Raw genomic sequence first — 27,564 nt, forward strand, 5'->3', positions numbered from 1 at the left:
TGTGTGTGTGTGTGTGTGTGTGTTAAAGGCTTTTCTGGGCTGCAAACTGTGATGAGGATCTTATGTTTTCCCTCAGGCTTTTCCACAAGCAGCCCCAAGTCTTCCACGCAGGCCCCACTGAGATCACAGCAATAGAAACTAACATCCTGGAGGTCCCGCTTAAATATTCGTCATTGCTTTTTCTTACAATACTCTAATAAACTACCGATAAAACGCAGGTAGCATGTAAATTTGGCCCCAAAATGCCGCCAACAGACCTTTGGGGGTGGGGAGTCATGGTCAGCGAGCCAGACTCGGTGGGCAATTCTTCATTCCCTCCGGCCGGGGTCAGGAGGCCTTTTCCCCTTCACTTTCGGCGCGAGCGAGGGGAATCCGGGCTGGGAGCGCAGGCCAGGCTTAGGGCGGCGCCCGAGCCTGGGGCATGAGGCCGGCAGCTGCTCTCCGAGCGTGCACCTCGCGGAGGCCATTATTTCCAGCGGTGCCAACAGTGTGTGCCTTCTTTGCAGGGCGGAGTTCAGGGACCCTTACCAGGCCCTGGGGGGGGGGGGGGAGCCCCAGGACCCCCGGAGCGCGGGAGTGCTGAAGCCGTGGGCTGGGCCCATTTCCGAACTCCCAGCAGGCAGAAACCTCGCTCACAGTTTGCTTTCGCCGCGGGCGGTGCCGGACTTCGCCCTTCCCCATCGTTCCCCTCCCCCTCCCGAGCCCGCTGCGGCTCCGGAGGTGACACGGCCTGGACCCTCCATTCTCTGCCCCAGTGCATTTAACCAGCACAACCTAACAGGCTGTTTCATCTCGCTGACAAACCTTCCCCCCGACAGACGGGCCCAGCAGCCAACCACCGGCCAGAATTGGCGTGCGTCCCACTCCCCGTCTGTGGCGGCCTCGGTGGGCGGGGCTCGGGCAGCTAGCAAGTTAAGTGGAGCCACGGCTGACGTGAGTCAACAAAGGTCACGTGAGGCCAGCGGGCCAAGCAGATTGGCGGCGCCGCCCGGGTAGGGAGGGGGGTCACGGCGGCGGCGTGGGGTTCGCTGTGTGACACAATTACAACAACTTTGTGCTGGTGCCGGGGAAGTTTGTGTCTCCAACAAATCCCTCCCGTACCCCCAGCCCCGCGCGCTCCGACTGTTCCCGCCGTCCCCGCCCGTGGCTGCACCCCGTCCGCCCCCGCGATGTGACCCTACAGCCTTCACCGTCGCTGCTGCCGACTCGGGGGCTCCGCAGCCCCTACCGCCGCCGCCTTCACCGCCGCCGCGTCGGGATTTTTCGTCGCTGCCGCCCGCGGCGGAGGCGGAGGAGGAGGCGGTGATAAAGTTGGTGTGCCGGTCCCGCGTGGAGATTGGGGGCGTCGTTGCGGACCCTGGCCCAGGGGGGGTGTCGGCGTTGGAGTTGTGAATTCGCTGCGTTTCCATGAAATCCTGCGGAGTGTCGCTCGCTACCGCCGCCGCTGCCGCCGCCGCTTTCGGTGATGAGGAAAAGAAAATGGCGGCGGGAAAAGCGAGCGGCGAGAGCGAGGAGGCGTCCCCCAGCCTGACAGCCGAAGAGAGGGAGGTGCTCGGCGGACTGGACAGGTACGGGTCGCCGTCACCCGCCCGGTCAACTCCGGACGGGCTGGCGCCGCTCTCCGGGGCGGCCCGAGCGCGGCTCGCTTCTGGCGGCGGCGGGGCGGGCACCTCAGCTGGGCGCTATCCGTGCCCTAGCCGCTGCTGGGGCCTCGGGCTCGGGCCGGGGTGGGTCGGTGGCGTTCCCGGAGCTTTAACGAGCCGCGTGTGTCTCTCCCCACAGCCGCCTCTTTGGGTTCGTGAGGTTTCATGAAGATGGCGCCAGGACGAAGGCCCTACTGGGCAAGGTAAGGCAGCCGCGGGACGGAGCGCGGACGCGGTCGGCGCCCCGGGCCCGGCGGCCGGGCCAGCGCTCATTGTGACCGCGGACGAGGGACGAGGGGCTTCCGGAAAACTATTTCCTGCCTCTGCTCTCCCCCCACCCCCGGATACCTCGCTGGCTCCCTTGCGAAATCGCCCTCTCCTCTTGTAGCTGGAGGAACGGAGACGGCAGCGCTTTGGGGCCGAGCTCAACTGTGTCGACAAAATTGCCGGTTCTTCTCTGGCTTTTTGGGAATAGACTGATGATCTCCGAGGTGCTTGTTTAGAGTCAACGGATTGTAAATGTGTGCACATTTCCCCAAATTTCCGACTTCCCTCCTGGTTTTTATTTTACTTAAGGCAGGCTGTTCGTGATGTCTGCTGGTAACCAAACGTTTGGGCTTTCTTGTGTCCCTGCTCCCAGAAAGGGGAAGTTGCACATAGTTTAGGGCGGTGAAGAGTTTGCATTGGGCTGTTGACATGCATCTCGATTGGTATGTTTTACCTGAAGTTAGGTGACTTGTTTACTTTTTGGGTCTTTCTGCCATAGAAATCCTGCCGTTATCTAAGAATGTGATTTTTTTTTTTCTTGGACCCTCGTTTCCTGTGTGTGTGACAGGGGTGGCCAGGAGGGATTCAGGATGTAGCCTCTGTTTATTTGTGTGGAAAGTTGTTGGCACTGTCATTTAGTTAAGTAATGGCTGCTCCTATCGGCCCAAGATGGCGGGACAGGGTGGGAGGAGAAAGTGAAGGGGGGGGTTTGGGGGAGGGAGGAGAGGTAAACATGGAAATAAATAGTAGCGTTGAATAGGCTTCTCTTTCGCAGTGTAGTTCGGTGGTATTTAATAAAAATTATCTAACATTATTTGCATGTAGAATTCTTGTACCTTTCTTAAGCTTGGAAGCAGCATTCATAAGCCTGGTAAATGCTTATCAACCTGTAGCACATTTAGTTACCCATCCGTAAGCTATTGAACAAAGGCTGTGGAGTCTCAATCTGCCTACATCAGTTTGTCTCCTGACCAAAATCTTATTGAAATATTTGTATGAATTCCTCTTAATTGGGACGGTGAAACTTGGAGTGTGTTTGGGAGGTGTTGCATCCATTATACATTTTCTTTTCTAGCTGAAATCAGTAGTTTTGCATATCACACCTAGCTTTATTGTTGCAATTGAGAAAGAAGTTTGAAATGACTAAAGCCTAGCATTTTGTTCTTAAATTGATTTTTTCTTTAATTTAGTTGTCCTGAATTTTTGTCTGTAGTATGGTTTAGGAGAGTCACTGATTCCTTTTATCTGTAATTACACTTCTGTTTTTGTTACAAGTAACTAAGTATTTGGGGTTTCAATCACAAATAATGACCAGAAAGCTAAACAGAAATAATCTTTTTCAGTAAGTCCAGTCTCTTTGACGGATACAGACAACTTGAATTAAACTTTGACCATGTAGGTATTAATTGGCTTCCTTAAAATTATCACTGGAAAAATGAATCGTGATTAGCTATGAAATGATTTAAACATCAGTGATTTAAGCCTTAATTTTTTTTTTCAATCTGAGTATTTAAAATATTTAAAAATACTTGCCTATTGTCAAAGTTGTTATTCAAAAAGATTAAACAAAATACTTAAATTTAAGGAGCATTTTATTTTGGAGTGAATAATGAAGGTCTAATGGGACTTGGTAAAATTGTTTGCAAAGATAATTCATTTGCAAAAGTTTGGCCAAATCTATTGGTTTTGATTATAGTAATGAAGAAATAAACGGACTCTGATGTTTTATGTGGATAATGTGTAAAATGCTAGTTGAAGATTGCATGTCGAAGAATGCTCATATTTAGATGGATTTATAGTGGATAGTGCTTAACATTGGATTTCAGATTGTAATATTGAACACTGCAGTTATTATGCACTGTTGAGTTTAAATTTTAAAGAACTGAACATTTTCAAATATTTTTTGTAAAGTGTGTGTTATTGTCTTGATGTTTGAATACAGTAACATTTTAAAAATGAGAAACTTGCAAAGCTTTATTATTGTTTTGGGGAGAATTAAGGCTTCATAAAATACTGGGTAATTTGGTAAACTACTAAGTATTTTGTTGAGCTAAAGAAAAAAAATCTTCATTACTTCAGACTCAATGTTTGTGAGGTCCTACCTATTTAGGTCGAGACTCATTAGCCTTAACATTAAAACAAAACATTCTAGAGTGTGTGCATGCAACCTCATTCAGTTCTTGGTTGCATCTTTTGTGAGCCTGAACATACCAGTGAAATGTGTAATGTAAGGATTGACATTATATAACCTCTTACCATGTGTTTGAATTGGATTCTGAATAGAATGAAAGAGCTGGAGTCTTGCTATAGGGAAGTACTGAATTATTTAGTTCTGTCCATCTTTTGAACAGTCCTCGGACATAATGTTTTTTCTTTTTTTTCTTTGTGGAATGTTGAGCTATGTTGGTTTCAGAGTTCTTATTCTGTGAAATTCTTAAAAACAAGAGTTGGCTTTTCTTTGTCCGGGTACTTAGCTGAGGGTAGATAATGGAATTGAATCCCAGGATTCTCTTTTTAGCTATGGTTTTTGTCACCCCTCCCCCCCCCACACATACAAATTTAGTCTGCACTCTGTATAACTTTTTTTTCCTTTCTGACAGAAACTTAGCTATTACTACTTGTTTTCAAAAATTCTTACTGCTGTATATTATTGGATCTTCTTTCAAGTGTTTAAATTCAAATACATAGGTTTTAAAAAAATAACGCTTAAAAGCTTTGGAAAGTTTGAAACATTTTATAAGTGTCTCTTACTTGCCCCTTTTCCAAACTGCTGATTTCTCTTAGTCTCTGAATGTTTTTGTAAGATTCATTTATAATAGAGTCATTGATTAAAAGAATTTTTGTTTGTATATTTGCCATTTGATATACACTACTTAGGGTTTTGGGTTAAAAAATAAATAGTAATACAGCATATTGTTTTTGTAGTAATATCTTTAAAATATTTTTAAAGATTTTAAACAACGAGTGATTGCTTAATCAGAATTCTTGAAATATAGCATGATCTTGGAACACTTCGCTCTTTAAACTAATGCTGACCGTTAATCTTTTGGTAATATAATATTTCAAGATTCTTATTTTTTAAATTACAGTGGAGTTACTGAAAAGTGAAGAACTGAAATGTTTAAACAAATTAACTGGCGATTTTTTTATTGTAGTATCTATTTGAAAACCTTTTGGGTTAATCTTGTTTTCACTTGGATAAGGATTTGAGTTAAAGTATAATATATAGTAATATGCATGACTATAGTAAGAGTATAAATATGATAATACTATAAGTATATTTATAATAATAAAATAATGCAAAAGGGCCAGGGAATCTTTTTTTCTTTTTAATATCATTATGGCTTTATTTTACTATAATTTTAAAAATTATTTTTCAGTTACAGTTGGAAACACAGTGTTGTATTAGTTTCAGGTATACAACATAGTGATTAGACATTTATATACCTTATGAAGTGATCATCCTGATAAGTCTGTTACCCATCTGGTACCATACGTAGTTATTACAATGTTATTGACTATGTTCCCTATACTGTATTTTACATCCCCGTAACTCTTTTTATAACTGGCAATTTGTACTTCTTAATTCCTTTCACCTTTTTCATCCATCAGGGCTGGGGAATCTTATCTGTGACAGAGAACTGTTGCTAAAAATACATAGTTGTTCATTTTGAAGTATCTTTATATCATTTTTAAGTTTGTCCTAAATATCCTATTTTAGTTGAACTTTTTTTTTTTGTAATTCTATTAATAAAAAGATTATGTAGAATACCTAGAAGTAGTTACAGATTGCTTACCATTTAAAAATGTATAGGCTTTTTTCCCTAGGAGATACTAGTATTAAAATAGTTGGCATTTTAAATTTTCTGAGTAATAGAAGTAGTTTAAGAGCATTAAAACATATATTTCCCTAAATTGGGCTTGATTGCATGTAGATGGTATGGAGGTGGATTTGTTATAATATTTGGATGTTAATGATGTTTACAATTATTCTATATTATGTGTTTTTATTGTTTGTTGGCACTTAAAGGGACATATTTCCAGTGCTAAAGAACGTTAGTGTTTAGGTTACAGAAGTAACCACAAATAATGGCATGCTTTGTGTTTGAAATTAGGTCTTCTATTTGATGAGTTTTAAAAAATATTTTCTAGTTTAGAAAGTTGTCTTCTAAACAATTACAGTCATTTTTTACCTGGCAAAGTCTTATGCAGTTAGTACATTTCCTAAAATTTTGATACATCTCTGATAGTAAGAGACTACAGAAAATGTTTGTATATCTGGGTACAAATTAGAACTGCAGGTGTGTGTGTGTGTGTGTGTGTGTGTGTGTAATATTGGCAGTGCCATAAAAAGTGTATACAAGTGGACACTTTGGGCAACGTTGTTCAAGCAGTAGTTTGCTGTAATCAGAAGTGTCTGGTAACCACTTTGAGCACCTCTTGTAATTGCAGAAGTCAGACGTGACTTGTATTCATTCATCTTTCCTTATCAGTATACATTAAGTATTACAATTTTAATACAGTTTTCCTTTCTTAAAATGTGTATACATTTTTTTGACACCTGTAAATCTCATACACAGAGAGAGAGAGAAACTTTTTAGGTTGTGGCTTTCTTTTTCACTGGATAGCTTTTTCCATAGGATCAATTACAAATTGAAACGAACAGGAAACATTTTTGACTGCCACCTCTTGATATATTTTCAGTTAAGAAAAACTGACTGAGGTGACTTTTTGTGATTTAGGTGGTAAAGTGGAGTGATGGGTCACACACTTTAAACCAAAGTGAAGGTTCAGTGCTTACAGAGTAAAAAATCTTTTTCTGACTTTATTATGTAATGTTTAGTTTTTATTTATACAGTACCAGTATTATTTTGCAGGTTTGAAAAGGTTTTGGGTAAGTTTATTTTTGCTTTGAAACTCATTGTAATGCTTTGAGCTCTTTGATTTGATGAGAAATTTATGTTATTGACTGATAACATTGTGTATTATTTGTAATATTTTTGAAATGTATCCAGAGAGCTAATTTATGTTACAAAACACCACCAGATTGTCTAAAAATTGAAATGGTGGTTAGGTTATTTAGGGCCCACGTGTATTTATTTGTAGACTAGTTAATTAATGGAGTTTATTTAATTAATACATAATTGACAGTCTTAAATACTCATACTGAATCTTCACATATAATTGAATCAGTTTTCCATATTGGTTTATAATTTGTCGACAGTAAATTAGAGCAACAAATATTTGAGTGTATGCTAAGTGCAAGTCTATGCAGGGAATATGAAAATAACAATATCCCTTGCCTGCACTGAAAACGTACAGTTCCCTAAGAGGGGTGAGATAAGTATAAGGATGACTAACAGAAACATTAGTGGCAAAAGAAAAGTGAAGTATCCTGAAAGTATGATAAAAGTCAATTTAACAAGTTACAATGACTTTTTTTTTTTTTTGCCACCCATTAAAAACATGATTAGCAAGCATGCGCAAAAGCAATCACCTCGTCAGTGGTTTAACACAGGGCTGAATGGAACTCCTAGTGTACTCTGGAGAGTATTACGATCCTTGGGTTTGCTGATTCTTAGACCTTGTTCGTGTAAAGGTGGAGGTGCCTTTACAGTTTTTCTAACCAAGCCACATTAACTTGAACATCATTTATTTCCCTGATGAAGACTTACTTCTAATGCCCCTTGTGCTACCTAACTCATTCCAGGGCTGACTGAAGTAAAGGCAGGAGAAGCATTGCCTTTGCAGAGTGCTGTTGTGGCTCATGTTCTTTTAGAGTCTCTCATTTTTAGATTTAACTGTTCCTGGACTGTGTTTTCCTGATTCAGGAATTTCAGAAGATAACTGACAACTGATAGTTGCTAGGTTAAAATTAACTAAAGCACTTGAGACCTACCATGTCCTGATATATTTTTTGTTTTTTTCTTAAAACATTTAATGATAATTTATACTATTATGTAACATATTCTTTGTCAGGCATTTAAAACTAAATTTTATTAATTTTTTACAACACTTGTGAGTTAAATGGGGGGTGTTCACATTTGTGAGATATTGCAAAATGGTTTCTGGGCTAGCTTAATTTATAGACAGCCTATTCCATTTATCCAGGTGTTTATACAAATTATACACTTTGAACACCAGGCCCCAGAAGAGAAAAAAAGATGCCACCTGTTAGCTCCTCATGCCCGGGAACTCTTATAATCTAGACCATCTTTCCTTGGATGAGTAGTGCTGGAGGTGGGCAAGGCATTGCTTTCTTGAACTCCCATTTTCAGTTAGTTTACTCTTGGTGCAGTTGTAAGCTGAGTGTCAAAGTTCTACCCTAGACTGGACCTCCGGAGAATGAGTCTTATTAATAGGATGGGGATTGTTTCTTGATTGTGTTTCTTGGAGGTGATGTTTCTTGATTTTGATATTAGTAGGGAATCTTTTAATTTTGTTTAGGGAAGCATGATTTTAAAATTAGATTTTAGCTTTTAGCACATGCTCAAAGGATGGTCTGTGTATCTGTCTCTCACTCATCTCATTTTGTAGTAATACTTATTTTTGTTATGGTTCTTAACTTGGGATCCTTGGGTCAGTTTAAAACATTTTTCTTACAGTTTTGGAAGGATACTTGAAGTAGTTAAATAGTGATCATCTTGAAGTATTAGGTTGTTACAAAAGTACCAATGGTTTAAAAGGTTAAAAACAATTGCAAATACCGCAATTACTTTTGCACCAACCTAATACAAAACCCTTTCAGGTGAGGAGAGGGAAGGAAATTTTAAACTTTATACCTCAGATTTCTGTACTGCTATGCTTTTCTTTTTAAACCACAGGCATGTATTACTTTAAAAATAATACGGTAAGCATACTGATAGTATACCATAATTATATTTTGATTGACTAAAGATGGATTTTATACTAATGTGTGTATAGTTAGATACCTGTAAAGAAAGACCTTATCAAATTGGGATACTTCTGAGCTTGATAGTCCTTCAGTGGGGATAGGAGTGAATGAAGTAGAGATGTACCCCTATTAGATCCAATTTCTTTGTATTTTAGGTGGTTTTGTGATAGTCGTTGTACTCATTCTTCATTTTGATCTTCAGCATCTATATCATTGATGACTATTTTTGGACTTGATTTGGCCCAGGCTGATAGTTGGGACCTAATTAAGAGCTATAATCTGGAAAGGTGGGAGTGATTCCTTATTTAGACAGTTTTAGGTTTCTCAGCTAAGTGGGCTGTTTGCCACTTTCTTGTACAAGGTTTTATTTTTTTCTCTTACCCATTTCTTTTATTCTGTTTTTACTTTTCTACCTTGCTAAAACTGTTGGTGTCGTTCTCTTGTGAATGTATTCTCGTATTCTTTTTGTAGTTTTGTCTGGGGTAGTATTTTGTATGCATTAGAATAAATAAAAGATACTGCTACTAAGTTATTTTCAGTAAGAAGGTTGGGCTTTGTTATAGTTAAGAGTATTATATAAAGACATCTAAATCATTTTAATTTAGAACAGTGGAAGAAACTCTTTCAAATAAAGGGTTTCCAGGCTGTAGATCTATTACATTATGTTTATGAGAGTCTCCTCTTTTTTAAAAAACAGCTTATTAGGGAAAATTTCCATTATTTTCAAAAGCAGAGAAAATCAAGTAAGCAACCAACCATCACCGATCATTACCCAGCTTCAACAATTTTCAACCCACGACTGGTCTTTTTTCATCGATATCTTGCCCCTTACTCCCATTATTTTGACAGAAATATCACACATCAGTCACATCATTTAATCTATAGATATTTGAGTTTGTCTCTGAAAAATAGCCACAATGTCCAAATGGAACTACTGTGAGGGGCTGTGCCCAGTCCTGGCAACAAATAAGACCTGGCTTCTGCTCCTATAGTCTGGAGAGAGGGACAGACTGAGTGATCATGATGTAGTAAGTACAATAATTAAGGTATATGCAAAGTGCTATGAGCTCTCAAATGATGGAACTATTACAACATTTAAAAACTTTTGACTATGGGAAGTTTAAACTATCCACACAATTCCCAGCATTTTGGAACAGTTAATGTTGACTGGAGAAATGTGTGAGGGAAACTGCACAAAGATGTAACATTTCGTCTTAGTTATCAAACATGAGTAAAAGTTTAGCAAGAGGAAAAAGGGTAGCTAGTTGGAAGTATGAAGTTAAATGGTGTTTGAGAAATTGTGAATATTCTAGTGTTAGAGTGTAGGGTGTCTCAGTAGGATTGGGAGGAGGTAACTGAGCATGTGAAGGTCCCCCCCCATCACTATAGGCCATAGGATGTTTTGGGGAGTCATTGAAATCAACTGTTTAATTAGGGCAAGTGATATGACCAGACGTAGGTTTTGTGGGAATATTATTGGCTATTGTGAAGAGGATAAAGTGAAGGGGAAAGGAACCTAGTCGCGAAGTACTGATGGATAAATAGCAATACATGGATTTTAGAGTAGAATTCTGCTTCTGCCTCTTACTAGATGTGTGATCCTTGGGCAAACTATTTCATCTTTCAGAGGCTCAGTGTTTTTCTCATCTGTAAATCTGAAGTGGTAGTAGGTTTCTGGCAGGCTCTTCCATTTTATGTTAGGAAAAAGTATGTAAAGTGCCTGGCATTGGGCCTGGCATGGAAGGTGTTCAGTACAAAATATATATTGTTATCATCTTGGAAAAAGTAATTAATTACGTTTAAACTTAAGGCTGTAGTTTAGGAATGAGTGGGGAGATAGAGGCAGATTTCAAATCAGACTTTTTTTGGCTTTCATAACGTCTCACAACTTTGGCTTTCTTTCTGTCTCTCTGACCACATCTCAGTCTCCTTTGCAAGGAGATTCTATTCTAGGTCTTCTTTACGCACTCTGCTCCCAACTTGCATGTATACTTGATTGCCACTTGTTTACTTTATTTGGGTATCTTGAAAGCACCTTAAACTGAACATATGTAAACTGAATTTATCATTGTCTTTGATGTTCCTTATCTTAGTAAATGGCAGTTACCACTATCCTTGCCAGAAACCTTGGAGTCATTCTTGGCTCCTCTTTTTCTTAACTTATCAAGTCGTAATTGTCATATCTTGTCATTTCTGTGTCTTGAATCTCAAATCCATTTGTTTCTTTCCATCCCCACTACCACCATCCTAATGGCAGCCATGAGCCTATCTTTGACTTTTGAAATACCTTCATGTAATTTTTTGAATAGATATACTTGCACATAGTCCAAAATTGCAAAGTTACATAAAGGATGTTACATTGAAAAGAAAATCTTCCTGCCGGACCATCTCCCAGTTATTTAGTTCTTATTCTCAGGAAGCTACTGATAAAAGGTTTATTGGGTAACTTCCTATTTCAACACATATACAAGCATATTCTGTTTTACATATATATATACACACACACATATATATAATACATATATTACATATATGTAATACGTAATACATATAATTATAATATGTTATATATCTATTTTTAGCAAACAAATGAGATTATACTTAATGTATACAAATTGTTAAAATGCTTTGTTAATTTGACTGCTTGCCATATGAAAATATTAGTAGTTTTTATATTGAATTGTTTTGGGTTTGAAGTTGTTCTCTGTTATTCAGGTAGTGAGATGATGAGGGGATTGGTTTGGGTGTTTTTTAAGTTTTGATTTTGAGGTTCTCTTACTCCTTTTATACATGGTATTTAAGGTAGAAATTCTTCAATGTACAAAAATCTTAATTGAAGATATGTTCATATGTATTTTACTAAGATATTAGTTGCTTAATTTTATATGCTGTGAAGTGTCAATTGGAATAATTGGCAATTTTTGCCTTCATATTTTGGTTTTATTGGTGTGATTATCAGGCTACATGAGTACTGATTTAATTCACTCCCTGAATGTTTATAGAAGTAGCCATAGTCCGTACTACTTAATATCTTGTATTTGTAGGAGTCATTCACCTTCTTGATTTGCTCTTGGTTTTTATTATTGAAAAGGAAAAATAGGTAAACTTACATTCTTGATTCATTGAAAATGGTACAGGGCATAGTGTGTTATTAACTTATTTCATAGCAGAATATATTTTCATTAAAGATTGACTGGTGTGGAGCTAGAGCAATGGCACTGTACTTTTTTGGGGTCATTAACTCTTTGAGAGGGTCATTGTAGCTGTGTACTTTTTGTATATGATTTCAGGAGTGTATGGATATCTTTGAAGCCCAACCGTGAGCTCCATTATTCTCAGTTAGTTTAGTTTACTTACTCTTGGGTAGAGGTGTTAATAATAGGAGTATGTTGGGGAGAAAGAGAAGCTTTAGAACCTCTGGACTGGTTAGGCATAGATAGCATGGATTTTACCACAGTTTTGTGGTGTTGTATGACCACTTCACATATTCTCTCAAATTCTCCTCTACTGATTATAAGGGTGCTAAGGGAAGAGAATGTTTACTGATCCCCAGAGAACTGAGTGCTCTAACTGGAAAAGTAGCTGTAAGCACATGCCCCATTAACATAGTTAATAGGCTTTAGTATTGTTTCCTCAGCCTGGGTGCTCAAAATGCTGGTTTGGTTGGAAAGTTGTATGATATACTGGGGAGAACAATGAATTAGAAAACTGAAGACCTGAGTTTTAGGGTCTCTTCTGCCTACTTTAGTCAAATCGCTTAATTCTTGTCCTCAGTTTCACCATCTGTTAAGACGAAGGGCTAGGAATTAAGAGTTTCCAAAGTGACTAGCACCAGAATTTAGGAGGCTGTTCATTTGAATTTTTAGGATTGACTCAATTTTTTAAGATTTTGACCCAGAAGGAAGGCACAGTGGAACTTTGTTCTAGACTGTAATTTTGTTTGATTTCGGACTCAAGCCTTCAAGACCAAAAACCAAATGAATGCAGACACATAATGGAACTGAGAGTTGTATATTTTTGTTAATCTATTTTGATTAACCATTCAGCTAGTCTTAGATTGATTTGAAAGTTGGTCTTATTAAAGGTTAGTGTTTTGACTTCTTCAAATTGATTCTTATAGTTGGGATTGTTATTTGTTAGGTTAGATCTGATGTTTCTAATTCTAGAAGATGAGTATAATCCCTGTGTATACCTGTTTGCTAGGAACTCATCATGACAGGGCTAAATGAATTCTCAGATGTGAGTTGGTAAGAAATGTCACATTGAATAAATATATAGTGTTAGGTACTGGGCATTTGGGTGTTTAAAAGATGAGTAAGGCCCTTCCTTCAGTTTCCATAAGAGTAGCAAGAATCACTTGGCATTAGTTGGGGCACTTTCTGATCTCTTGAATGTAAACTTCTGTTGTTGGATTTTGCTTTGTGTATGTGTATTGTATATATGTGTATGTATGATTATATTTTCATTATAAGCCTATGACTTAAAAAGATTTGGAGTTTGTAAGGTAGATTCAGAGTATAACTGTTAAGGAGAAACTTTTTTTGTAAATGCATTTTCAAATATGATAGATAAAATGAAATGAGTCTTCTGTCATTGAAGTTGAAGTTTCTCATTGACACTAATTGGCCAGGATATTGTAGACAGCATTCAGATATTAAAGGATAACTTTTATTTTTAAGTTTATCTGTAAAGATTATCCAACTCTAAAATAGTCATGATTCTGTGAAAAGACGTAACTGTGTCCTGAATATCTGAAGGAAAAACTGGAGTCCTTATTAATCTGATGTATGTTTTTTGGCTGTTTTGTCTTGTTGGACTTGGTTGTTACAGAAGTGGACATCACATGACAGATTGTATATCATGAATACATTTCTATAAATGGAATTTCTTTTCTATTGGCTTTTTTAAAATTTGACTATTTATTTTGAGATAATTGTAGACTCACATGCATTTGTAAGAAATAATAGATCTAGTGTACCGTTTATCCAGTTTCTCCCAATGGAAGCATCTTGCAAAAACTATAGTTTCACAACCAATATCACAACCAGAATATTGACATTGATACAAATACAGAAATGTTCCATCACAAGTATCTGTTTTATTGTACTTTTATAGCCATATCCACTTCTTCACCCCCTCACTTATTCCTAACCCTTGGCAACCACTAATCTGTTCTACATTTCTATAATTTTGTCATTCGAAGAATGTTATGTAAAAATGGGATCATGCAGTATGTGTCCTTTTGGGATTGCCTTTTTTCACTCAGCAGAAATCCCCAGAGATGATTAATCCAAGTTGTATGTATCAGTAGTTTGTTCCTTTTTATTGCTGAGTAGTATTCCATGGTATGGATGTACCACAGTTTAACTATTTACCCTTTGAAATACATTTGAGTTATTCTCGCTACTGCCTTTTTTCACTCAGCAGAATTCCCTGGAGATTACTTCAAGTTGTATGTATTAATAGTTCATTCCTTTTTATTGCGGAGTAGTTTTTCCATGGTATGGATGTACCATAGTTTCATTAACCATTTACCTATTGAAGGACAACTGAGTTATTTCTAGTTTTTGGCTATTGCAAATAAAGGTGCTACGGACATTTGTGTACAGGTGTTTTTGTGAACTTGTTTTCCCTGGGATAAATGCCCAAGAGTGTAATTGTTGATAGCTGTATGTTTAATTTTATAAAAAACTGCCGAACTGTTTTCTAGAGCAACTTTATGTTTTATATTCCCATCAGCACTTCCTGCTAGTATTCCAGTTCTGTTGCGTCCTTGCCAGCATTTGGTGTTACTACTATTTTTGTTTTTGACATTCTCATAGGTGTGTAGTGATAGCTTGTTGTGGTTTTAATTTTCATTTCCCAATGGCTAATGATGTTGAACATTTGTCATGCCCTTGTTTTCCATCTGTATAGCCTTTTTCGTGAAATGTCTGTTCATGCCTTTTGGATTATTGATTTGAGAGTTTTTCTGTGACGTAAAAATTTAGTGCTGTACATTTCCATTTCAGCACTACTTTTGCTGTGTACCAGTTTTATGTCGTATTGTCATTTTCATTCAGTTCTGTGCAATTTTAAGTTTCCTCTTTGATCCATGGATTGTTTAGTAGTGTTGTTCAATTTCTAAGTATTTGGAGATTTTCCTGTTTTCATTCTGTTACTGATTTTTAGCTTTATTCCATTAGGATTAGGGAATTTACTCTGTATAATTTCCATTGTTTTACATTTGTTGACATCTGTTTTATGACCCAGGACGTGGTCGATTTTGGTGACTGTGCCATGGGTGCTTGAAAAGAAGGTATAGTTTGCTGTTATTGGATAGAGTGTTATATTGAAGGAAAAAAAAGGGCACATTCTGCTGTTATTCAATGAGGAGTGATATACATGGCAATTAGATCCTATTGGTTGATTGTGTTGTTCAGTTCTTCTGTATCCTTGTTGACTTTCTGTCTAGCAGTTCTATCAATTGCTAAGAGTGTGGTGTTGCCAAGTCTCCAGCTATAATTGTGGATTTGTCGATTTTTTTTTCTTTTCATTTGAACAGTTTTTAATGAAAGCTGTATATAAGATTACTTTATTCCTGCACCTCTCAATTGTTTCTTCCTTACATTTGCCCTTTTCCTTTCCTACTTGGCGAGATTTGGCTTTCCGTTCAAGGATCTTTTTGCGATCTTTGTCCAGCTTTAGTCTAGTGATAACGACCTTGCTGGGGTGAATGCCCACATGAACTGTCATGCCATTAGCCTTCTTCCGCTGCACTCTTTCAATGTAGATGACATATTTCTTCCTGTAAACCTGGACTACTTTGCCAATTTGCTGCCCTTTGTAGTGTCCTCGGACAACCTGAACTTCATCATCCTTTCGGATGGGCATGGATCGAACATTGTACTTCTGTCTCAGCTCTTTGGAAAGAGGAGAGGACATAATCTTCCTGCGAATGTGGGAAGGTGCATTGAAATGTCTTTTACGGTTCTTGATCCGGTCAGAAGTCATAAAAGGGTTGAACTTCATTTTGGCCGCTGGCGCTTCAGCGATGGCCGCAAAAGGGAAAAGATCCACACGCTACTTCCGGTTCTGTCTCAGATTTTTTTTTAATGTTAGTTTTTGCTTCTTGTACTTTGAGGATCTGTCGTTTGATGTGTACACATTTAGTATTGTCATATCTTCTGGTAGTTTGATCCTTTTAGTTAGCATTATGTAATGTCTCTCTTTGTCTTATTTTACTTGCTCTGAAATTCACTTATCAGAGTAGTCATTCTTGCTTTTTTTTTTTTAAATTAATGTTTACATGGTATGTCTTATTCCGTACTTTTGCTTTCAACCTACCTATATCGAGGTATTTAAAATAATCTTTTTTTATGGATAGCATATTGTTAGATCATTTTTTAAAATTTACCCTTCCAATTTCTCTTATAATTGGTGTATTTAGACTACTTGTACTTAGGGTAATTATTGATATGTTAGGGCTTATGTCTACTATTTTATTATTATTTTTCTGTTTCTCATTCCTCTGTTTTCTTGTTTCTTACCTCCCTATGGGTTATCTGGATATATTTGTGGGATTCCATCTTGATATGTGGTGTTTTTAAGTATAAATTTGTATAAATTTCTTACTGGTTGCTCTAGGTATTGCAATATTCATATATAATTTATCACCACCATCTGCTGATATGGATGTTTTATAGCTTCTAGTGAAGTGCAGAAATTTCACTTCCATTTAGGTCCTTTTTTCTTCTCTACTTTTAAAATAAAATTTTCTTAAGTATTTTCTCTACATAACATTGAACACCACGTCAGATGGTGTGATAAATTTTGTTTCAACCAGGAAATATGATTTATGAAACTCAATGCATAGTATAATAGTCTATAATACTTATCTCTAATACTTACCCATTCCAGCGATCTTTTTTCCTTTTAAAAGGCCCAGCCTTCTTCTGCTTTCATTTCCTTTCTGTTTAGAGAACTTTTTTAGCCACTCTTTTAGGTAGGTTTGCTAGCAACAAATTCCCTAAGTTTTTCTGAGATTGTCTTTATTTCCCTTCATTCCTGAAGGACATTTTTGCCATATATAGAATTCACAGCATATAGTTATTTTCTTTCAGTATGTGAAAAATGTGCTATTTCCTTCTGTTCTCTGTGGTTTCAGATGAGAAATTTGCTGTCATTCGAATTGGTGTTCTTCTATAAGTAATGCATCATTTTTCTTTGGCTGCTTTCTAGATTTTTTGTCTTTAATTTCAGAAGTCATTATGATGATTGAATTTAGCAACACAGAGCTAAAAGAAAGTTATTATGATGTATTTTGGTGTGGATGTCTTTAGTTTTTATTTTTAAATTGGGGTTCACTCAACTTTTTCTATCCATGGATCAATGTGTTTCACCAAATTTTAGGATTTTTCAGCCTTCATTTCTTCACCTACTTTTCTTTTTTTTTAAATCTTTACCATGGTTTACTTTTTAAAATCCCACTCTTCTCTTCGGGACTTGGTTAAGAATTTAGTTCTTTTGTTTTTGTCCCATAGGTCCCTGAGGCTCTGTCAGTTTTTTTTTTTTTTTTTCTCCTGTCTGTTTTCTTGTTTAGGTTGGTTTAGGTCTATTGATTTGTTTTACTTCATTGTCTATCATTTCCATTCTACTGTTGAGCCCATGCAGAGTTTTTGTTTTGGTTATTGTATTTTTAGTCTTAGAATTTCCACTTGGTTCTTTTCCAGTAACTGCTGAAATTTTCCATTTTTCCCCCCCATTTGTTTCAGAGCAGTTGTAATTGCTTGTTGAAGCATTTTATGTTGACTACTTTAAAATCTTTGTCAGATATTTCATCAAAAACCTGGTTCATCTCAGTGTTTTACGTGTTGGTTGTTTTTTCTCATTCACATTGTACTTTTCTGGCTTTTGGTATGGTGAGTGATTTTTGGTTGTACCTTGGACATCGTGGATATCATGTTATGAGAATTTTGTGTCCCATTAATTGTTTTTTATAGTAGGCAGTCTTGTTGAGGTGTAGTACATAGGCTGGGTGGGGGTATGTTTAGCTTCTTACTGGATCCTATTGACAACCACCTTGACATAAGTAGGGCACTGAGTCATACTGTCTTGACTGATGGGATGCAAGTTCAGCTCCTCCCTTGTCCTCACTGGCAGAAGTTGGGCACTAGTTCACACCACTGTGTTGCCTCTGAGTAGGGGGTGTAAGATAGCTTCCTGATGGGTCTTGCTTCTCCAGCAAGACAGAAGTAGAGGGCTAACTCACACCACTCTGATCCCTACTTTGTGCTACTTCTTTGAGTTAATGTCAGGTGTGGGGTGGTAGAAGCTTAGCTCTTCTGGGTATCACTGACACCAGAGAATGAATGAAGCAGATTGTCAGCTGTTCATCTAGCTTGGCTTTATTCAGTGTCACTACTGGGTGGGCGTGGAGGTTCAGCTCCCCACAGCCCTACTTATACTAGGGAGCAGGGGAAAGGGGAATGAGTGCTTACTGGCTCCAACTCATACCACCTTGTTCAGTCTTGATGCGGGGGTGCAGGTTCAGCTCCTCACTTGGTTCCTGCTGACACCAGGCCTGTGTGTGTTTTAAAGTGTAGTTGTAACAAATCCTGCCTCACACTTTGTTAAGTCTTTGCTGCTGGGTGATGGTTGAGGCCTAGCTTGCCCTTGACTACCTTTAATGGGTGAATCTGAACACCATTTGCTTCCACCGGGTATGGGGTATGGAAGAGCAACCCTTCTTTCAGCCTCATCACTAACCCAGCAGGAGTATTTGAGCACTCCCCTGCTTCTGCAGGGCCTGGAAGATCAGCTTCCTACTCAGCTTCGTCCATAGTATCCTGGCAGGGGAACTGTGTGGGAGCTAGAAGATCAACTGCCTGTTTTGTCCTGCTAACACCACTCTGGTAGGGGACTCGGATGAACACTACTTGCTGTCTACTCTGGCTAAGAGGAAGAGAGTATGGACGATTAGTTGCGTGCTTTGCCCTACTGAAACTGGAGGGTTCACGTGCATGTTTACGCATTACACATTTTCCATTCATGCTTGGTAGGTATTGCTGAAAAGGTTTCTGTTGGTGAGCTACCCTTATCCCAGTCCTTTGGCTAGGAGGAAAAGGCTTTTCTTGGAGCTTTCTTTCCTCCATGACTTGGTGATACTGGATTGGGGGCTTCTGAAGTAGCACCCTGTTATGGGAATACAGGAGGCAATAAGAAAACCCAGGGAACTCTTTGCCTTGTCATTCCTCAAGCCCTGATGTCTTTAGGAAGTCTCCTGCCTTTTTTTCTACCGTCTATGCTCATTTGTTGTATTATGTCCAGGATTTTTTAATTGTTAGAGGCAGGACCTGGGAGGAATGAAGCTACTCCATTTTGGTGGAATTAGAAGTCTTCCATTGACTTTTATAGTAATTCAAGTTTGAACTGTGAAGTTTTACCTAAAGATGTTATGTCATGTGAAAGAAGTAAGTCTTTAAAAAAATCAAATTTATAGGAAAATCTTAACTTTGACAATATCATCATAACAGGATCCTCATTACAAAGCTATTTCCTCGTATCAGGGCTTGACCCATAGCTGTATTGTTTTGGGGACAAGATTTAAATAACTACAGTGTTTACTTTTGAACATCGAATACTTTGTGTCATATTCTTTAAAGGAAGTACATATTTACATATACAGAGTGAAACTGAAAGATAAGCTGGGTTATAGTAGAATGTCACTGTTTTGGTTTGCCATCAAACAGCATTTACTCTTTAGTTTCCCATTCCAAATATACCAATGCAACAGAACATTCTACTACTTTTGCCATATTAAGGTCAGCAAAAAGAACAAAATCCCTTCCCCAAATTCTTACAACACTTAAAATAGGCAAAGTGATTTAGAAGTTTTTAGGAGGAAGAGAAGAAATACATGTTTCCCTATGAATTTCAAATGAATAAGCAAGTGAAAACTTACTAGATAGGAGGCAACAGTCCACCTTAGGCAGAGGATAACTAATTTCAGCAATGTACATGTTAACAAAATTCTACGATTTTAAAATGAGAGGACTTTTGTAATTCATTCCAGCTCTAAAATTCTGTGATTTTTGTCCTTTTTTTTTGTTCTTTCGAACTTGTTGGCGTGCAATTTATATAGAAACTGAAACTTGATTTTTTTTTTTTAATAGAAAAAACTTGTTGGAAAAAAGATTGCTAACCTTTTAATATTAGTTGCTCGGCTATTCTGTTTATGAAATGAATTGATTTATATTTCTGTGTAATATGCTAATAGTAATGTTGAATGGTAAATACAGTGCATTCTTCGATCCATTAGTTATTTTGGATTATTTTGTTTAATTTCCATATATTTGTGAATTTCTCAGAATTTTTCTAATTTCATTCCGTTTTTCTTGGAGAGCATAGCTGTTACAGTTTTAATCCTCTTAAATTTATGGAGACTTGCTTTGTGGGTTATCCTGGAGGAATGTTCAGTGTATGCTTGAGTAAAATGTATATTCTGCTGTTGTGGGAGTGTTCTATAGATGGCTTTTCAGTCTTGTTAATATGGTAGTGCTCTTCAAGTCTTCCGTTTCCTTGTTGATCTGCTGTCTATTGATTACTGAAAATGGAGTATTGCAGTCTTCAGCTATTGTTGAATTGTCTATTTGTCTTCAGTTCATCTTTAGTTTCAGGTTTTTTGTTTCGTTATGTGCATATTTGTTTTTAATGTATCTTATTGATGAATTGTGTCTTTTGTCATTATAGCATGTTCTTTGTCTCTAGTAACAATACTTGTCTCAAAGTATATTTTGCCTGATAATAGTATAGCCAGTCCAACTCTATTTTGGTTACAGTTTGTATGGTACACTTTTTTTTTTTTTTTTAAGATTTTATTGGGGAAAGGGAACAGGGCTTTATTGGGGAACAGTATGCACTTCCAGGACTTTTTTCCAAGTCAAGTTGTTGTCCTTTCAGTCTTAGTTGTGGAGGGTGCAGCTCAGCTCCAGGTCCAGTTGCTGTTGCTAGTTGCAGGGGGCACAGCCCAACATCCCTTGCGGTGGGGGGGGGGTCTACTTGGCAACCTTGTTGTTGAGAGGATGCGCTCCAACCAACTGAGCCATTTGGGAGCTCAGCGGCAGCTCAGCTCAAGGTGCCGTGTTCAATCTTAGTTGCAGGGGGCAGAGCCCACCATCCCTTGCGGGACTCGAGGAATTGAACTGACAACCTTGTGGTTGAGAGCCCAGTGGCCCATGTGGGAATCGAACCGGCAGCCTTCGGAGTTAGGAGCATGGAGCTCTAACCGCCTGAGCCACCGGGCCAGCCCCTATGGTACATATTTTTACATCTTTTTAGTTTTATCATATTTTTGTCTTTGAATCTGAAGTGTCCTTTTTAGAAAGCATATAGTTGGATCATGCTTTTTTTTAAAATCCATTCTGCCAATCTCTTAATTGTGTTTAATTCACTTGCATTTTATATGATTACTGATAGATAAGGTAAGATTTACATCTACCGTTTTGATATTTGTTTTCTATGTCTTCTGTCATTTTTATTCTCTATTCCACCATTTGTACCTTTTTTTTGTGTGTGTTAGATATTTTCCAGTGTACCATCCAACCCTTTTTATTAATTGATATATTAATTTTTTAGTGGTTGCCCTGGGAACTTACAACCAGTTCTGATTAACATCTACTTAATTTCAGTAATATACAAAGACTTTGCTCCTATATAGCTCTGTTCTCTCCCTCTTCCTTTGTGTTGTTACTGCCATATGTTGCATCTTTACACATTGTGTTCCCATCAACACAGATACATAATTATTGATTTATTGAATGTCTTTTAAATCATGTAGGAGAAAACAAATTTAACAAACCAAAAGGCATTTATACTCCTTTTTATATTTACCTGGGTAAGTTCTCTTTACTGGTATTCTGTTCTTTTTTCTTGTAGATTTGAGTTATGATTAATGTTCTTTAATTTCCACATGAATCACTGCCTTTTGTATTACTTGCAGTGCAGGTTTACTAGTGACAAATTTAGTTTTTATTTATCTGGTAATATCTTAATGTCTCCTTCATATTTATGGATAGTTTCACTGGATATAGAATTCTTGGTTGACTGCCTTTTTCTTTCAACACTTTTAACATACAATCCCATTGCCTTCTGGCCTCCATGGTTATTGAGGAAGAAAGCAGGTATTATCTTACTGAAGATCCCTTGTACATGATGAGTCACTTCTTTCTTTGTTGCTTTCAAAATTCTCTTTTTCGTTTGACAGTTTGATTATAATGCTTCTCAGTGTGGACCTGTTTAAGTTCATTGAGCTTTTTGGATGTGAAACTAATTATATTTTTATAAATTATTATTATTATTAAATTTGGAAAGTTTTCAGCCATTATTCCTGTAAATGTTCTTTCTTTCCTCAACTTCCTGTGACTGCTGATATGCATGTTTTGGTACATTTCATGGTATCCCACAAGTCTCTGAGTCTCTGTTCATTTTTCTTCATTTTTTTGTTTGTTGATTGGGTAATCTCAGTTGATCTATTCTCAAGTTCATTGATTGTTTTCTGCCTGCTCCAATATGCTGTTGAGCCTCTCCAGTGAATTTTTGAATTCAGTTATTGTACTTTTCTATTTGGTCTTTTTATATATATATGTAATTTATCTCCATTTATTGATACAGTCAGCCCTCCATATCTGCAGGTTTAGGTTTCACATCCAGGGATGGAAAATGTTTTTTTTAATGTTATGTTGTTGCTGATGTGTGTGTTATGTAGTTAGGCCTATAATGGTTGCATGTGTGCTGAACATACACATTTTTTTCTTGTTATTAATCCCTAAGCAATACAACAACTACTAAATAGCATTTACATTGTATTAGGTATTGTAAGTAATATGGAGGTTTAATATATATGGGAGGATGTGTGTAGGTTACATATAGATGCACTATGCCATTTTATATTGGGGTTTTGAGCATCCTTGAATGGGGAGGGTTTCTGGAACCAATCTGCAGATCCTGAGGGATGTCTGTATTCTGTATTTTTTTGATACAGTGTCCTTATACTTTGCTTTAGTTTGTTACACATGGCTTCCTTTAGTTCTTTGAACATTTATAATAGCTCATTTAAGTCTTGTCTAGTAGGCTTATCATTTGGGCTTCCTCTGGACAGTTTCCATTGATTGCTTTTTGTTCTGTGACCATACTTTTTTGTTTGTTTGCATATTTCTAATATTTGGTTGAAAACTGGACATTTTAATAAAATGTAGCAAAATGGAAAGCAAAATTTTCCCATCTGCAGCATTAGATTTTGTTATTATTTGTTGTAGTGATTGTTTCTTTGTTCATAGTGACTTTTCTGAACTAATTTTGGAGAGTCTGTATTCTTTGTCCTGTATTGCCTCTGAAATCTCTTCATCTTAGTGTTTAGCTAACCACTAGACAAAGATTTCCTTAACTGCCTGGAAGCAGTAAGTCTCCCAGTCTTTGCTAAGGGTGCTCTGTGTGCAGGCAATTGACAGTTCTGCCATAGCTTTCACTTTCATAATTGTGCGTATGTGTCATGGTCAGACAGAGCCTAGCAACTTCTCACGTCTTTCCTGAGTATGTGCATAGCCTCCGTCTCCTCTTGGCCTTCTTAATTCTTAGATTTTTCATATTTGTTGGAGCTTTTCAAAGCTTTTATGAACATCTCCTTATTCTACTTTTCCTTTTAAGGTTCTTGGTTATTCTATTGTTTGCCCCAATTGTTGGCCTCTGCTTCAGCAAGCTGTGAAGTTAAACAATTTCCTGACGTTTTTGACAAATGCTCTGGAGTAAAAGTTTTTTGTACTGGGCAAGCTCCAAATCAGGTCAAAAACAGATAGCTTTGCAAGTGGGATCTTCCAGGGAACCATCAGATAGGTAAAATAATTACGAATTTTCTGGGAATGAGGCTTTGAAGGAGCTTCAGCCTCCTCTGGCTTTTCAGGCTGCTGGTTTGTACTGCAAATCCATGTTGTTAGTTTTCAAGTCTATTTACTGTAGAGCTGGCTGGGGAGGCTGGGACTGCGACAAGTTAAAGAGCCATAAAACTCTGTTTTTAACTACGATTTAGCCCTTTTTCTTGAGCAAACTCTAAATTGCTGGAAGCTTTTTGGTTTCTAAAGTTATTTAAAAGTTGATTATGACAATATTTGCCAGTTTTTCTCACTGGAGAAGACTTCTTGGAGGGCCTTACTCTCCACTGTTTTCACAAATGGCACTCTTGAGTTATTTTTCAAAGGTCAAAGTATGATTTCATGCAAATCTTTCAGTTCATATTCAAAATGACACTGTTTTGCCATCGATTTTAAATCTTTTATGCTGAAAATTTTGGTTTTTAAAGACAGCATAATTACTCCATTGCTTTATCATATACTACATGCATTAATGGTGTTAGAATAACAATACGAACACTACCATGAACTGCATGGTTACTCATTGTAGCCTGAGGATTTTTTGTAGTTCTTAGTTGTCCTTAGGTTATATTCCACTGGAAATGTTTGGTCAAATTACTATTTTAAAATTCCTTGAAATAATAATATTTCTTTCTGGTTATGTTATCCACTGGCTACATAGTACAGTTTGTTTCATTTTGCTTTTGGCTTTTTACTGATTGTTTTTAACTTGCAATTTTTTTTTACAGTGTAACATTGAAAATATTTACATGGTTGTAAACTACTTATATTATTCAAAAGTCAAATCTACCATCACATTCCTTCCCTGGCCATTTTTAAATTCTAAGTGTATTACTTTTTGTTTTAAAAATTAGAGACAAATACATGCATGCACACGTCTGTATCTGTACTGTGGCTGTAATTTTTTTTTTTTTTTTAATCTTCCTTTTGCTTTGCGTGGGTATTACAGTGTTACCGGAGAGTGGGCCCTTCTCAGAGTGATGTTCAGGCTTGGTTTCCACACCAGGGGTTGAACCCGGTAGTGTCCAGGATAGGTTCCCAGACTGGGGGTCGAACCCGGGCCTTCGAGCAAAACTGGGAATCTTAGCTACTTGGTTGCTGGAGGATGGGCCCTCCTCAGCGTGGTGTCCAGGTTCTTGGCGTCTCAAGCAAAGAATTGAATGAGACACTGAGGTAAAGTAGTGAAAGAGCAGTTTATTGTAAGAAAAAGTACACTTCAAAGGGGTAGAAGCGGGCCCGAGTTGAAAGCAGTGGTTCAAGGGCCATTATTAGAAGAGAAAGTGCACCCCAAAGAGTTTGGAGCAGCCAGAGCAAAAGAATGTGCTCGAAAGGCTCAAAGACTGACTGGCGAGGACTTGGAGTTTTTAATCTCCTTATTCTCTAGAATGGGCTGTTCCTTTCCAGGCATGGGACCACTTGATTGACACCTGTGATTGACAAGGGGCTATTACCTCATCTTTTTAGACTGCACATGTTCCTTCCCAGAATTTAGTCTGTTATAATGATATTAATGAACTTCCAGTCAGATGCATGATATTATAATGGTGGTATAATGAGGCCCAGGTGAAATGAAGGTCGTGTGGCCTTTACTGCACAGGTGCAAGTGACTGGTTTAATCTAGTTGGTTATTTTGTACCATTTGTTTCCCCATAGGGGTAGATAATTATAGTGAAAAAGGGAAGTTTTGGGTGGAGAGGGGAGGTCTTTTGGGTGGTCGCATTCTGTGGGTTGTGTTGGACATGCAGGAATGCAGAAACCTGATGCCTATCTCTAACTGCCTGCCTTGTTTTCCCCTTGAGAGATAGTCCTTGAGTGATTCCCCATAAAATCTCTGGGAAGTTGAGGGACGGGGGTCTTTTCTTCTTTATTTGCTTCCTGCTGGGCAGGGGTGTACAGCTGTCCCTGTCTATTGGGGGATTCATGGGACTCTGCCCTGTCTGATCTCAGATGACAGGAAGGGATCTCGAGATCTGCCTGGAAGACCGTGTTGGCTTCTTTGTTTGGGACTGGTAATCTTGCTGGGGTATCATCTGTATCCCAAGGCCCCTGAATGAGGAAAAATAGATTTTAATTAATAAATTTAAAAGTGTTGGCTTAAAGAGCAGAGCTCTAAGCTGTTCATGAGGCTGGCTACGTGATGGAAAATTTGTCCTCTATGGAGCCTGTGGCCACTTAACTGGTTATTCGGGTGATATTAATTGTCCAGGAGCTGGGCCCAGAACGGGTTGGAAAGAACATTAGGTTTTAATGATTACAATCAACAAAGTATAAATCACAAGTTTTAGGGTAATTATCTAAAGCAGGGGGTAGGAGCTATAAAACTGGGGAAAAGGAAACTTCAAGGAGAAGGAAACTTAAAATTTCTATAGGAAAGAAAACTTAAAAGTTTTTCAGTGGAGTGGGGGAGGTTACTCGTTGGCCCGTATCAGTAGTACTGTAATACTTCTGGATTTTGGTCTGTTCAGAGAATTACCCTCTGTATTCCCCTCTGATAACTTTGTACTCAAAACCTTTGATTTCTTCCCATTGACTGGAGTGCCATTTGATGTCCCTCAACATTTGGGCCCCCATAAAATTTTTTAACCTCATTCTCTGTACTTCCTCTCCATTTTTTATTTATCTCACTTTTATTTCAAGATTGTCTTCAAATGGCTCCCTTTTTTTTTCATGAAGTTTTCCCTTATCCTGTAGAAGTAGAACCAGTTGTTGTTCTTTGTGCTCCCAGAATATTTTTTTCTTTTTAAATTTAATTCATCCCTTTTTTGTTAGTGATAGCTTTATTGATATCATTTGCATAAAGTATAGAGTTTTAGTATACTTTCAAGTTGACGAATACTTTCATACCCCAAAAGCATCCCTTTTCCATTCCTTTAGTTCTTCTGGTATTTATTACCACTTTTCATATTGTTAATGCTGGTCTTTTTTTTTTTTTAAATTTTAGACATTTTCTTATAGTGGGAGATAACCTCCCACCTATCTGCTTTATTTGCCCTCATATATTCCTCCTCTGCAGTGTTGTTTTGGGATTAAATCAGTGTTTAGATTATGAAGACTATATAAACAAGTACTGTTCGCTATGATTGCTTTTCCTTTTTATGTAGAAAGTTTTTTGTTTTTTTTCCTTAAAGGAGTTAATTGGCTCTTTGTTGTTGTTTGAGTTTTCTATGCCCCCTCATGTTTGTAGCTCCAGTGTGGACAAACACATCAGGTAATTGATCAGTCTTTGTCTTTGTTTTTAAAAATTACCCATGTTCTTCAAAGATTGCTGTGACTGTGCAGGCCACTAGGCCTGTTGGACAATGGACATCCTGGGGCTGCAAAAAGCATAAGCTTAGTAGCTTGTGCTTTGGTAGCCAAAATGGGGAAGTGGACTATGTGGCCATTCCTCACCCTGATGTGTTCTGGGTGTTTTTGTTTATATCCAGCATCTCTAGAGTTAAATGTTTGGGCTTTAGTTGGTATGGAGAAGGAGATAATAAAGGTGGGACTGTTTCCTGGCAGCCTGGTCTGGAGGAGCAGATCTAGAGGTTTAACTAGTTCTTGTTCAGTTTTTTCATAATCCCCCTCTTTTCAACCCCTGCCAACATTTATTAGACCTTTCTAGGATTCTGCTACTTGAACTGGCTTCTGACCTAAGACACTGGCGTTTCATCTGCTTTTTGTCTTTCAGAGTTTTACTCAACCTGCTTTGCATATTCTCTCCCTTTCTGGTCTGGTTGCCTTACTCTATAACAAACCACCATCTTACTAGGTTCACAGGATCTGTATGTCAGAAATTTGCAAAGAGTACTGCGGGGATTATTATTATTTTTTTTGATGCTCCGCATGTTTGGGTCCTCAGCTGTGATGACTCATT

The 27,564-nt window shown here is 38.0% G+C and overlaps 2 protein-coding genes across 12 annotated transcripts in view; one reads left to right on the forward strand and one right to left on the reverse strand.

Moving 5' to 3' along the window:
• The first annotated feature begins 1,007 nt into the window (after positions 1–1,007).
• Positions 1,008–27,564, forward strand: part of KDM6A (lysine demethylase 6A) — a 197,577-nt gene continuing 171,020 nt past the window's right edge. For 5 of the 11 annotated variants that reach the window (XR_012493466.1, XM_019717934.2, XM_019717935.2 and 2 more), the window contains exons 1-2: positions 1,259–1,568; positions 1,783–1,846. Coding sequence is in view for 10 of the 11 variants with exons in the window: in XM_019717934.2 (XP_019573493.2) it covers positions 1,408–1,568; positions 1,783–1,846 (225 nt within the window). In the remaining variant the exon portion in view is untranslated. Of the gene's footprint in view, positions 1,569–1,782; positions 1,847–27,564 lie in introns of all 11 variants that reach the window. The other 6 variants (XM_019717926.2, XM_019717933.2, XM_019717929.2 and 3 more) reach the window with 5 other exon arrangements.
• Positions 15,289–15,873, reverse strand: LOC109438213 (large ribosomal subunit protein uL24). Its single transcript, XM_019717922.2, has one exon. It carries the CDS (start codon positions 15,814–15,816, stop codon positions 15,304–15,306), a length of 513 nt encoding a protein of 170 aa, XP_019573481.2. The 5' UTR covers positions 15,817–15,873; the 3' UTR covers positions 15,289–15,303.

Source organism: Rhinolophus sinicus, chromosome X, assembly GCF_036562045.2.
Source record: "Rhinolophus sinicus isolate RSC01 chromosome X, ASM3656204v1, whole genome shotgun sequence".
Taxonomy (NCBI): domain Eukaryota; kingdom Metazoa; phylum Chordata; class Mammalia; order Chiroptera; family Rhinolophidae; genus Rhinolophus; species Rhinolophus sinicus.

Coding starts and splice junctions, on each gene's coding strand:
- LOC109438213 (XM_019717922.2), bottom strand. CDS start 15,816: ATGAAGTTCAACCCTTTTATGACTTCTGACCGGATCAAGAACCGTAAA.